Source organism: Peromyscus californicus, unplaced genomic scaffold, assembly GCF_007827085.1.
Source record: "Peromyscus californicus insignis strain IS unplaced genomic scaffold, ASM782708v3 Scaffold_19__1_contigs__length_69161282, whole genome shotgun sequence".
NCBI classification, from domain to species: domain Eukaryota; kingdom Metazoa; phylum Chordata; class Mammalia; order Rodentia; family Cricetidae; genus Peromyscus; species Peromyscus californicus.
Genome location: NW_026294491.1, coordinates 33,787,698 through 33,801,504, shown reverse-complemented (window position 1 = coordinate 33,801,504; position 13,807 = coordinate 33,787,698). Strand labels below are relative to the sequence as shown.

The 13,807-nt window shown below is 41.9% G+C and overlaps 2 protein-coding genes across 7 annotated transcripts in view; both read left to right on the top strand.

Annotated features, from left to right (window-relative positions):
* Il1rl1 (interleukin 1 receptor like 1) overlaps nt 1–3,250 on the top strand; it is a 38,628-nt gene extending 35,378 nt beyond the window's left edge. Inside the window, exon 12 of the mRNA XM_052743947.1 lies at nt 926–3,250. Coding sequence (XP_052599907.1) covers nt 926–1,329 — 404 coding nt within the window. The 3' untranslated portion in view covers nt 1,330–3,250. The remainder of the gene's footprint in view (nt 1–925) is intronic.
* A 1,534-nt stretch (nt 3,251–4,784) lies between these two features.
* Il18r1 (interleukin 18 receptor 1) overlaps nt 4,785–13,807 on the top strand; it is a 34,101-nt gene continuing 25,078 nt past the window's right edge. The window contains exons 1-2 of one of the 6 annotated variants that reach the window (XM_052745005.1): nt 4,786–5,182; nt 11,226–11,311. In XM_052745005.1, coding sequence (XP_052600965.1) covers nt 5,043–5,182; nt 11,226–11,311 — 226 coding nt within the window. In that variant the 5' untranslated portion in view covers nt 4,786–5,042. Of the gene's footprint in view, nt 5,183–5,463; nt 5,654–9,582; nt 10,662–11,225; nt 11,312–13,807 lie in introns of those variants that run through there. The other 5 variants (XM_052745006.1, XM_052745007.1, XM_052745009.1 and 2 more) reach the window with 5 other exon arrangements.

Sequence of the window (13,807 nt, the reverse complement as noted above, 5' to 3'; positions counted from 1 at the left end):
CTTTCCTCAACCCAGGGACAGCAAAGCCCACAGAACACCACTCTTCCCTTAGAGAAAGTTGGTAGCTGTCCAGTGCACTGTGCTTAGAGGTTCTTGCTAGATATGTTCCACTCTCCTTTGATGTCCACTCTGCATCTCTTTCCATCCAGAAAAATTCCAACCAACACAAGGATCCATCTGTCACCATTTCACAACATTTTCTCATTCCAGCTGATTAGAAGTAACCACAGCTCTCTAAGAAGATCTTGAGTTGTTCACGGTTTCACTACTTTCATGTACTTTCACCCTCTGCAGTGAGTGCTAGGTGGGACCTTTTTTTTTTTTAAAGTCTACTCAGAGCTAACTGCCTCCATCACCTTGGCCTTGGCTCAGGCACAAAGGTTGACTTTGAAAGGAGATACGACTTTTCTTAGGATTATTTTTTAAAGCACGAATTGAATCAGCTCTCCAAACAGAGATCATTGTGGGGTAAAGTGACCCAGGACTTCTCTTGTAGCATTGGTCAGTTGAGAGGACCAATGCTTGCTGAGTTTGCACCCTACAGAGCATGAATTAAAATGTTGACCATCTTGACAACATGCCAATAGCTAGCTTAAGATGATAAGAGACTAAGAATTAAATTCTAGTGAATGAATTCTAAGACCCCCATGAATTGGTAGATTAAGAGACCTTCACTTTTCCAGGTAGCTCGGAAGGACTCTTCATTAGCATTGGTTTATCTGGCTAAACAGAAGGCCCTTGGACAGATATTCTTGTAGTAAAAATCAGTAATGTCATTTCTGGTTTCTGAATATGACTCCATCAGCTTAGAATCTCCCAACAGATTACAACAAAAAGAACTTTTAAATATCCAGGACGTTCATGATTCAGACATTAAATGTACAAAAGGAATGATAGGAGGTCTCTATCCATCTCCTGACTGTAGATGCAGCCACTGTAGTGGAAAGCAGTATCCAGAGCAGCAGAAGACAGATGTTTGTCCTGGCCCCTCGCATGATGCACAGCAAAGAGTTTGCTTACGAACAGGAGGTTGCCCTGCACAGCGCCCTCATCCAGAACAACTCCAAGGTGATTCTTATTGAAATGGAGCCTCTGGGTAAAGCCAGCCGACTGCAGGTTGGGGACCTTCAAGATTCGCTCCAGCACCTTGTGAAAATTCAGGGGACCATCAAGTGGAGGGAAGACCACGTGGCCAACAAGCAGTCTCTAAGCTCCAAATTTTGGAAGCATGTGAGGTACCAAATGCCAGTGCCAACCAGACTCCCCAAGTTGGCATCTGGTGCGGCTCCTCTGCGTGACAAGACATGCTTGGACCTGAAACACTTCTGAGTTGTGGACCTGACCAGCCAGAGCTGGGTGTGTCCCAGGAGCAGGCAGTGGAGTGGAGCTGTGAAGACTTGGGATGTCAAGCGTTGCAGCGTCAGGTCCCAGCTAACAGACTATGCTAGTTCGTTTTCCTATTTGTGGATGGGGCCATACCTCCCTTCTCTGTGCTTTCCTTTGTCCATGTCATCTGTTTGTGGCACAACATCATCCCCTGTGCCTTTTCTTTTCTTTCATTTCTCTTTTTATTCCTTCTTTTTTTTTTTTTTTGGTTTTGAGATGGCTCAGTCGTTAAAGGCTAGGCTCACAACCAAAAATATTCCTTCTTTTTAATCCTCAACAGTAATTTACTTTCTGAGTATCAAGCTGATGTTCTTGCATAAAATTCTGATTCATTTCAAAGAGCATTCTCATGCCCAGATGGAGAACATTCCCAACACACCAGAATTTCTTTCTTATCTTTTTTGATACACAGTTTTGTCATGTCAATATTGCCAAATTTGTTAGAATACCTTGTCCAAATCGCCATTACAATCAAGTTTTTTTTTCAGTTGTAAATGTCTTTTATGTGTTTTTATTCTCTTTAGAAATATTTTCTCACTATAAAAGTAATAAAGGTATATTTGAAAACAGAAGGTATGAAAGAAAATATAATAAAAAGCAATTATAACCCTGTCATCTTAAGATTAATTTTGGCAAGTAAGTCTGTATTTTAAAATATGATTAAAATGTATATATATGTATATATATATATATATATATGATTTGTATAGCTGGGATTGTATAGTACTGACTTTGCATTTTTCCTATTTCTCACCATAATGAAAATCTATGGTACATTACTGAGCTTCCTTAACACCACAGGTATTCAGAATGTCTCATCTTAGCTTGTGCTGCAGACTCCAGCTAAAGCGGCCACTATGAGAAACAAGTCTGCCATGTTACATGATTGCATCTTTTACCTAATGACTCAAATACGTTTGTCACCATGAGACAACTTGCTTTTTGTGATATTTCTATGACATGTGTAGGGAATTTGGACAGAACAGACAATCTGTAGTCAAAGGTTCTCTGGAAAGTCTTCTTCAGGAGAACACACATACTTTGGGGTCATAGACACCCAGGAGTGGATCCAGAGCCAAGGCAGGTGTCTTATTGGCACCTCGAGTTTTGCTGGTAGAGATGAGCCATGCCTTAGTTGGGTTACTCACTAAGTGATGGGATTCCACACTAAAATGACAATGAAAACAAAATATATAGACTCTTGAAATGGAGAGCAATTTTGAACTCATGGTCAACATATATTTCAGAGTCCTGGCTGCAGAGAAATCATATACCCAGAAGTCTGTGTAAAGTATCTAGAAACCCCTCTTTCTAGGGATTCCATGCTCTTAATCTGTACTCTTAAATTTTCTTGCTAGGTAAACATTCCCTAAAGTTCAATTATAAAGGCTGAAGTTTTAGCTGAAGATGATCTGGAATTCAAATTTACCTCTGCATCTATCCTGTGGTTGTCCATGCTATATCCACTTGCTCTATTGTAGTAGAGTGCTGTGTTCTTACATAACATTATCTACTTTTATTGACTTGCCCGAAACTGACCCATGAAAGGCATGCTGTGTATATAACTAGTTCACACAATAGAATGTGGGACCAGGAAGGAATCCTTGTTTTGGATAACCAGCTCCATGACTGTGAGTAAGTTCCTTAATGTCCTCAAATAAAAGTTTTCTTAGCTCAGATGAAATGCAATACCACACTAGATTCTTTTGCTAATAGAAAATAGAAGAATTTGGACTTCAGAAACAATTCAGTAAATACTCATATTTGGAATTATAAAATCTCATTGTACACCATGTGAGTTGACTGTATTCCATGATTTATCTTAATGAAGACCTCTAAAAATAAAATTCTCTCCAGTCTCCTACCTGGGAATAGATGATTCATTATCCCTGCTACCTCACCCACCTAAAGTGACCCAAGAAAGTGTTCCTTTTCAAGACTATTCTGACAATTTTAAACTATTTGTATTTTCATATATACATTTTAGAGACATATTCTTAGTTTCTTAGAAAATTCTACCTAGGATTTGGATATTATTGTATGTAGAACCCTTAACATAGAGTCTGAAGTGTGTTCTATATCAATTAAACTGTAGGCAGTGTTTCTCTGTGTCCAGGCAGTGGGCTCTGTACCACCAGCCAGCTCCCAAATAACTACACTGAGGCTTATTATTAGTTATAAATGCTTGGCTAATAGCTTAGGCTTGTTGCTAACTATCTCTTACAACTTCAGTTAACCCATAATTCTATGTTTTACCACGTGACTCGGTACCTTATCTCAGTAAGGCAAGTTCATCTTCAAGGACTCCACTCTTCTTCCCAGCATTCTCTCTGCCCTGAGAATCCTGCCTAGCTATTGATTGACCAGCCACTTCTTTACTCACAGTGAGAGCAGCACATCTTTGTATTGTACAGAAGGATTATCCCACAACATTGAACCATGAGTTGAAAGTAGATAACCAGACAGAAATGACTTTCAGTCCATGCCCTTGGTGTCCATCTACATCTGTGCAGCTTTTTCACTGCTCTCGCATGCTCTTCAGCTGCCCAAGCACAGAGGATGAGTCTTTCGAAGGATTAATGCTGTTGTTTCACGCTGCTGTAATTGGCTCCCTTACCAGATTTCCTGCTTCAGTCCTATCACTAATATAGAAACCCATAACTGATATTTCTGAAGTGAACCTGTATCTGACGATTTTGCGAAACTCAAGATAGTAGTTTTATTGAATTGTTTTGATAGGTTTAAAGGGTGACCCACCTAAAAAACAGCTTCCGTGGAAGCCAGTACTTCCATTTTACCCTTTCCTACCCTTAGAGTTGCAAAATTTTTCCTCAAAGTGCTTGTGCAGGTGAGAGCAGACATCAGTTTCTGGTTACTAGTCACAGGAAAACAAAACATTTCTCCACGCGGCTGCTTGTTAACATCCTTTATCAGATTAGGAAGGGAATAATGACCCTTTCTGTGTCCAATTTTTTGTGTCGTAGGAGTGTTAAAGTTTGTTAAAGACGTGTTTTCCATTTATCCCAGCAAAATTATGCTTTTCCTATTTATATATGCTGAATTATTTTTTGATTGGGCAAAAATAATTGTGTCATTGGCTCTGTGAGCATTCTCTTCGTGTGTGTTTGAAGAGTTCTAGGGTTACTATAAAAACCTAGAAATACCGTTCGTTTTACTTTTCTTTTGACCAATTTAAAATTTCTCCATTACGTCCCAATTGTGAATTCCGACTCATTCCGGAGGCTGGGCATCCTGAGCTGGTACTGGTTCCCTGTTGGCTCTGGGAGCCTGGCAGTCTTAAGGACTCTCTTCCAAGGGCCTCCTCCCTCTCTTCTCTCCAGACCTCACCGCTCCCCCTCAGTGCAGGAGTCCTGGGTTCTTAGCGCCCTCTGCCAGAAGGGTGCGGTGTGCTCAGGTGGTTCTTTATTGTTTGCTTTGTTTTGTTTTACAAGACAGGGTTTTTCTGTGTAATAGCTCAGGTTATCCTGGAACTCACTCTGTAGACCAGGCTGACCTCAAACTCACAGAGATCCACCTGCCTCTACCTCCCGAGTGCTGGGATTAAAGGCGTGCACCACCACCCCGGGCTATGGACTCTACCACCGGTAGAGAGTAGATGGAGCTGCGCAGGTCCCCGGAAGCTGGAGGTGGCGGCGATGCTGGAGGTGGCGGCGATGCGTCTTCGGGAGGTCCCGGGCGGCGGAGAGTCCGTGGAGACCAGGACGCTCCACGGACTTTCCCACGGCAGGGTCTATCGCCTCGAGGGCTTTAGCTCCGGGAACTGGGGAGCTTATAGGTAGGTGAGCAGAGGCGAGAGGGAAATCAGCACAGTCTTGGGCGGGGAGCGGGGAGCGCGGGGCATCCCAGACTGGAAACCTCAAGAGCTCCTGAGTGGAGCGGCCCACTTTTGGGAGAGCCTTAGACTTCAGTCCTCAGCTCACAACTCGGAGCCTGGAGCGCCTTCCACCCCGGGCGGTGCCCACCTATAGCCTTAGCTTTTCTTTTCACTGTTCTGTTCTTCCCCACCCCCGCATCTTTGGCTTTCCCCCCCCACCCCCCCACAGCCATCCAGGTTGTTTGATCTCTTTAGTCACGCTCTCCTAGCCCAGCCTCACTGCACACCCGCAACCCCCCCATCTCTTTCTGGTATCACAGTTGTAGACTGGGAGGGATCACTCTTTCTCACCTGCTGTGTGAATTCTGCCTCTCAAATATAAGTGAAGGACAGACCACTGCCCAGCCCTGCCTCTGAGACACCTCTCTGAAGGTAAGGACAGGCTCTGATGGCCCTCCTCACTCCTTGCTGCTGCCTGGAGCAAGGGGAAGGGGCGACCCACTCTCAGGGGGCAAAGATCCTGAAAACAAGATCAATTGTGAGCCGTGTGTGTGTGTGTGTGTGTGTGTGTGTGTGTGTGTGTGTGTGTGTGTGTACACGGATAATTAGAGTACAGGTTTATAGTTCCTTTGCAGAGAGATGTGAAGAGCTGAAATACAGCAACAGTTGATTTTATTTAGGGCTTACCCCCCTGCTGACAGTGCACCAAGCCTTTCTTAGGCTGTGTTACAGTTGCTTAATCCTCCTAGGAAAGGAATAAAATAGGCATCATCATCAGGTTTAATAAATGAGGGCGGTAGAGAGATTCAGGATTTACCTAAAGGACATCCATCTAGTAATAGATTGGAGATTCACATTATGTTTTCTTGATTCCAAAATCTTTGTGTTTAATCAAGGGGCTTCCAGAGGTGAGAAGTCCCAGCAGGTTACATCACAGTTATCACATCAATTAATGACGGGGGGGTGGGGGAATGGGGGGGGTGAGGGGGAGAGCTGATGGATGCAGGCCTTGGGGATAGCAAGCCCATGAATGCGTTCATGTGCATTTGCCTGCGCGCGCGCGCGCGCGCACACACACACACACACACACACACACACACACACACACACAACAGGGACCTCTGCAGAAAGTGGAGGTTGGTCCGGGAGGGAGGGATGGAGCTGTCATGAGGTAGGGTAGGCTTGGACTGGCAAATTCCTGGGGAAGCCAAACACTTTGCAAGGACTATAGGGGTCCTGGAGAAGAGGAGGGGTAGGGAACATGGTCTGTGTGTCTGGATCCACACTTGGGAAAAGTTGTGGAGATAATAGCAGCAGATAATTTTTTAGGTCAAGCACTGTGAGGTGGCAGTGATTTTCTGGATGTGCTCAAGATCACGTTTGCTAGTTACATCTGGCTGTTTCGCCTCTTTGTAGATGAAGTCAAACACTTATGCACTTGAAACTATAGTGTGTGTGCTAAATATAGATTGTGTGCTAAAAAAAAAAAAAAAAAATCACAGATAGCCCAGCTCAGTGCTAGACTGCTTGCCTAGCCTATCTCCAGCTCTCAACGTGGAGAAAATGAAAAACTTCATGGGGCAACTTTCATCAAGGCACTCTGTGTTAGGGATCTGTCAGGGCTAGGTTCTGCTAATGAATGGGTGACATTGAGGCAATGTGTTGACCTGTGAGTCAGTGAAACTCGCTGTCATGAGCTTGGCTGTTTCGTACTCTGGAAAACAGGTTCCTCACTGGGAGGTTTTGAAGGGGCTTAACATCCATGTATATGATGGACTGTTTTTCTAGAATATGGTCCGTTTCCTCATGGTGAGGCCCCAAAAGGGGATGGGACAGAATCAGGAACTTAGCACATGACCATTTTGAAATCCTGAAAGGTTATTCTGAAAGTGCACCCTTGCCTGGGGGTGGGGGTGGGGGCAAAGATACTGGTCAACTTGCATCTGGCCTTCATTCTAGGCCATCAGGTCGAATAACTTTTGGAAGAGAACCTCTTTAGTCTAGAGAAAATTTTATATCATTGGGTAATTGAGTTTGTAACTACTCTTTGTATTCATGAGTACACACAAACATACTTGCACATGTATTAACTTTATATTTTCATATTACATTAACTTTGAATGAATGTATCTCTTATGAAATGTACTTTTCTGAGTGAACAGGTAAGTCCTCTAGATGGGTGGCTTTCCATCTGTTTGCACACTGGAATCAGCAGAGAGTGTGGAAGATTCAGGGGCCCAGGCTGTCCCCTGACAGCTGTGTGGAGCCCAGGCTTCTTTATCTTTTTAAAAGATCCATGCTATGCTTATTGGGCATCACTTGTCAAAACAAACTTTTGAAGATGTCATACTTTAAAATGTAGAAGATGATTCAGGTGTGGAATGAGTTGAATAATCACTCAGGACTCCCATCTATCTGTATTTTATGCATTTGGCTTATTCGTCAATTCAACAAATAACCCAGCAAGCAGACATAAAGTGGCACATTCCAATTAGTAGCAATTACTAGGGATAAGCAAAGCGAGAACAGAGAGAAAGTGGGTATGTGCATGCTTGCACACATTTGCCCCTGGGCAAGCATCTTGTGCTGGATTTTTCCCAGATACTGAGAGAGCTTGTACACTGTAAGTAGATATCCGCAGACTTCAAGAGAAGTTGGGAAATACTTGACTAGACAGAGAAATAATTCATAGTTATTTTGGAAGTGGAAATTTATTTAGGTTCTATTTTCATGGTAAACAAAATTAATATTTGTAAATTTAAAAATAAGTCAAATGTAAAAATAATAATGAGGCCATAAAAGTGAAGAGAATATCGTTAATCATTTGTTTACCTCTGAGGAAAAAGAAAAGGAATGATCGTAATAGAAAACACACACACACACACACACACACACACACACACACACACACACACACAAGAGTCTTGGCTTGAGTGTACCGATATAAAAAATTTCCAAATGCTCATGTGCTAAAGGAGAAATTAAAAGTAAGCTTAACAAGTTGGATAAAATTCCAAACATTTTGCTATGAAAAGATTCATAAGCATGAAATAAAACAGTTAGTATTATGTGATTATTTGCTTTGTTTATAAAAATAAAGAAAACACGAATTCAAATAGATAAGAGGCCCTGTCCCACTTAAACAGCCGAGTTAGATTTGAAAAATCAAGGCCAGGTGTGCTGTCCTGGGCGTGGTAGAAAGTGCTTTGCACCCTTGAGTGAGGAAATGGAAGCTGCTGAGAGGTTTCTGGAATGTGGTTGGGCAGCATGCATTCTTCTTGCCTTGGACTCCTCCCCTGTCTCACCATATCACAACACCAATAAAATGACAAGAAATAAAAACAACCAACGGTAACAGCCAGCATTTAGATGACACTTACTATTCTCGGGACATTTTGGGTAGGATCACTTGGAGCTCCCTATCAACCCTGGGAGGTAGAACTGCCATTCCCTTCTGTGGATCAAGGACTCAGAGTACAGCTCTCTAGGTGGTGCCCATGATTGCTAAGCTAGTAAAGGAAAGAGTGAAGATTCAGATCTAGTCAAGCTGGTGCCAGCAGTTGGGCTCCATAAAACTGAGCTATACTGCCTTATGAACAAAGACGGTCACGGGCTATTGTGTCATACAGTTCATTCTGGAAGTGATTGGACACGCACAGGAGGGAGTCTGAGGTGGCAATGAGAATAGCGAGAACAGAGAAAAGTGTAAGGTAGGAAAAACCTTCAGGGCTTAATTATCAAGAGGAAGTACAAGATGAGAAACTGATTAGACATCATTTCATGATTGTAAATGTATTACAAAAAGTACCAGAAGAATGTGAAAATATTAGGCATGTTGAGAATGGCTTCTTTTTCCTCAGTCTTTGTTTTGGAAATAGTCTATGTTGGACAGACATTGCTTTGCAAATTAGAAAAAAAGAAACTGATTGAAGAAGGAAGGAAAGATGCTTCAAGGTTACTGGGAAGCAAACCAAACCAAACCAAAACAAAACTCAGGAACAAGGGACACGAAAGCTAACAACCCTTAAAATTCCTACATGCAAGGAATGTAATGTCCCTGCCCACCACATCTGCTTTATCATTGCTCTGCTAGCTGGCCTGTGACAGGTCATAACAGCACTTTTCACAATAGCTCTTTATCTGAAAGTGAATTTTGATAGTTAGTAAAACACCAAAGAAGCCATGTGGTTGTGGCACACACCTTTAATCCCAGCACTCAGGAGATAGAGCCAGGTGGATCTCTGTGAGTTCAAGACTAGCCTGGTCTACAGAGCGAGGACAGGCATTAAACTACACAGAGAAAGTACTATGCACTCCTCCACTCACACAACTGTGTGGATAGCATCTTTTTTTTTTTTTTTTAATACTGAGATCTTAACTTGACTCACACTGAAAAATCATACCTTATTGGAATGCTGAATAACTATGTGATTTTATTTCTTGTGAGGGCTTAAAATTGAAAAAGAAAAAGAAAAATTAGTTCCTCTTGCAAGTCTGTGATAGCCTTAGTTGCAGAAATGGTATAGAGGAAATCACACATCACATTCTGTTCGAGACAGAAATATTAGACAGTGATAAAAGGCGTGGGAGTGGGTGACTGGAAGTTTGAATTTGACTCTGAATGGTTGGTACTTTCCATGAACAGATATCTTTTTGGTTTTTAGACTATTCAGTATCATCTCTTGCAGATTAGTAGGTGGTTTTGGTAGCTGTATCATAAAAGCCTTCTCCCAGGTTGGCTAGTTAGGATGGGAGGTGAGCAGCACTTGGGGTATTGTTCTAGGTTCCGAGGCTGTCATGTCCTCAAAAGTCTTTGTTAGCATTAGGTACTGTGATTCCTCAAGATTCTGGAGGAAACTGGTTTGCCCTTGGTGTTTTGGCAATGAGCTACTTATTTTATTTGCCCAAGGTCCACAGCTTACTGACGGGGATTCTAGTCAGTTTTGTATGCCTCTGGAAAGAAACCAACCTCTTTCTGTCCAGCTGTGTTCTGTGTTACCGGTGTTCCTTTGAGGCAGTGGGGTGGAGGCAGTAGGCTTTTCAGTAAACAAGAGATGTGGGATTGTTTGTGAAATGTCTAGACTTCATGCGGGACTCCACCAAGGAAGAGCCTTCTTCCACTCCGCTCTTGTTGCTCATAATCAGAAAGGTAAAGGTTGGGATGTTCTAGGATCAGTGTTCAAAGCAGCAAGATCCATGACCTGGGGTCACAGTCAGTGTAAGGAGGGTCAGTGTAACTACGGGGGCCTGCCACTTACTTTCTCCATTTCCCTAAAGGAAACACAGCACCGGGGTAGCCCATGCTGACTCATGCCGCAGGTCCACACACCTCTTCTTCAATGACGGTGGTTACTGTGTGCCGGGCATTGTGCGAGCTTTACTGACGGGCAGGAAAGCATAGTTCTTAGACTTGTGAGACTTGCCAGAAATCTCTGAAACTGTGAGTCAAAGTGAGGATTTTCTCTTTATGTGGTGATTATCTCACATACTTAGAACAGTTATGGAATTTCTCTCTCTCTCTCTCTCTCTCTCTCTCTCTCTCTCTCTCTCTCTCTCTCTCTCTTTCTCTCTCTCATGCACACACACATAAGCACACATGAACAAACACACATGCATGCACGCATGCACAAATGTACATGTGCCTGCATAGGTGGAACTGAATTCCTCAATACGCCATGGATTGTTTAATCTGTAGAATCATATTTTTTTTCTAGACTTTTACTTTGACTCCAGGGGCAAGATTTGGTGCATCAAGCTAAATGTCAAGGGCTCTATTCTATTAAAAATGTTAAAAATTATGTTTTATGAGAGCTAAAATTTGTTGCCTTAAAATTTATTCACTGTGTGGCATTAAAGTTTGGCAAATTGGTGACTATTTTAAGAGATATGAAACATTGCTAGTCTGCTTTTTGTTTATGTGTAGGAGAGTTTTTAAACTTTCTTTTTAAGGTGGAATTGGTTTGTTTGAGGGCTTAAGTTTAAATTTGTATTATTCTTTGTCTAGGGACACTAGTCGAAGCAGAAACCTAACCATGCATTGTGGAGAATTATTCTTGGTATTCTGTGTTCTCACTGTTACAAGTGCCTCAAGTAAGTGATTTATAAACATTTGCAAATAGACTTCATTAGAAAGCTAGAGGGAAATTGTGGAGTTTTTTTTTTTCTTTATAGCTGATATGGTTACTGAAGATGTTGAATTTATTTAACATTTCATGACTTCAAATTTTACTTTGGAAGATTGGGAAATATTTGGTGTTCTTGGGCTAGAGAATGGAAGAGTGTTAGGAATGGGCCAAATAAAGGTGTGCAGAGCACTCTACAGAGAGGCAGGGGCATATCAACAACACTTTAGAAGAAAATTGCTTCATTTCATTTGAAATAGAAGAAGAAAACAATTGTCTTTTTTATGGATTTTAGGCAATTTTACACATTTTCTCTTTCCTGACAGGATTGAAAGGATTCATTCATCTCTAAAAGGAAATTCAAGAGAGTAAATAGAAAAATCCTTCACCAAGTGCTAGAAATATAAGAAAGAGACAGGCTGGATTAGAAGCTACAGCAGGCATCACAGCAGGCCGAATGTCAACTTTCATTTATTAGTCGTGGTCCTTTGGTGCTCTTCTCCTCATGGGGAAGGGCTTGAAGGTCCTATTCTTGGAGAGAATTTCCACAGTTGAGGACCATTTGCACAGGACTTGGAGGAGAAAGGGAGCAAGCCAGTTAATTTACTTCAGAATGTTATCCATCAAAGGGAACACTGGGGCCCATATCCCTTACATTGGGAATCACTCTGAAAAGAAAACAGAGATTAGCTTTTAATGCTTTCACATACTACATGTCCAGTCTGGAGGTGTGCTTGTGAACAGACCCAAGCATTGTTGGAATGCTACCTACCACCCAGTGCAGTGCTACCCAGATGTTGAAGACTGCCCATCCCTCTCTTCTTATATGAAATGATTTGTCAGGGAGTACTGAGAAAAACAGCCAAGTACAGGAAGATGTGTGTCATGTATTCCATGCTCCATAGATAAACGTCACTCGATGCTAATTGCCATGAAACAACCTTGGCACAAAACCAGCTCTGCAGCCTATCTGGTCTGGAGCTCAGGTTCTAGCTCCCTGTTCCTCTGAGGGCTTAGAGAACACCTTTCAGGAATGGGAATTGTAGCCATATGCAGCAATATTCATGTGTGGAATTCATCTGACTTGTTGGTGCTGGCCTCACACAGTTGTCTACTTCAGACACTATAAACCACTGACTTTGACCATGGAAGAACTGAACTGTCTGTTCACAGTCCACACACTTTGACCTCTGTCCATTTATATAATCAAAGACCATTTCTAAAGACCATCATATTAATCAACAAAGCAAGGCTGAAATGCTAAACATAGGAAAAGGCATCTTAAGACATGAGGTTCCTCGTAATTATAGATTTTCAGCTCCCCACCACCCATTATTTTGTTTTTCAAACCAAGTTCATCTGAAAGAGGAATTCAATTTATCAATCAAAGCATAAGAAGGTTTTTTGGTGTTTTTTTTTTTTAAGTGAATCAACACTTGGACACCTAAAGTAACTTCAGATATCCAATAGATTCTTTTACAATAATCCAAATCCCCAACATGCATACAATGAATAGTTAGACCACAGCATGGCTGAGCATCATGTAAGAATGAAGAGGAAAGAACACATTACTGCTACATGTAGGAAATTGAATGGCCATTGTAGACTTGATGGCGTGTAAAAGGAGAGAAACACAGGAGAGCACCGTATGAGCTGTATACTTTATTACACACGACTCTGTAAGGCAGGAAAGTTACTGACATGTTAAGGACTTACTCTTGTTTTGACTGTCAAGGAAAAACTGCATTGGGGAATTGAAATTTAAAATAGACGATGTTACAACCACCAGCAAGAAGCTGTTCTGTATCGTTCATGCGCTTTGAAGTAGATCTGACATTTGAGACACTTCCTCTTTCTGCTGTGGTTAGTGTCATGTTAAAGCCAGAATGTTGCTCAGGGCAATCAACTCTAACTACAGAGACAACATTTTGTATATCATCTTAAGGAAATATTCCATTTACTTAAGAGATTGTAATTTTCTAAATGAAAATTAAGGGCATTCCAAGCCATGAGGGTATGGGGTTGAGAACTGTTCAACAATTCCAATTTAGAATGGAGGTCCACTCTGTGTAGATGGAAAAAAAGTTAAAATTTTAAAGACCGTATCTGAGCTGACAAACAGGGAGATGGAAAGAGAAAGAGATCCAGTATCAGGAGTGATCTACATTAATCAGTTCTTGGTTAGTCACATGGAAACATGTTGTAGGGGCTTCGCTGCCCAAGAGCTCTGTTATGTCTCCCGAACCTTCCTAAAATCGAGTAGACAGACTGGTTGGGCACAAGGGACATGAGGCTTTTTGTGATATAGGTGGAGAATGTACATATAGATGTCTTGTCTTTTCCGTGGAGAGTTCACAGTGGTGACATTTGGGGGCAATGTGGTGATGCTAGGACTTCTGTGTCTTTCCTTAACAGTAAGTTGTAAAGCATCATGCTTTTAAGATGTGGCCACAGTGCACTGTCT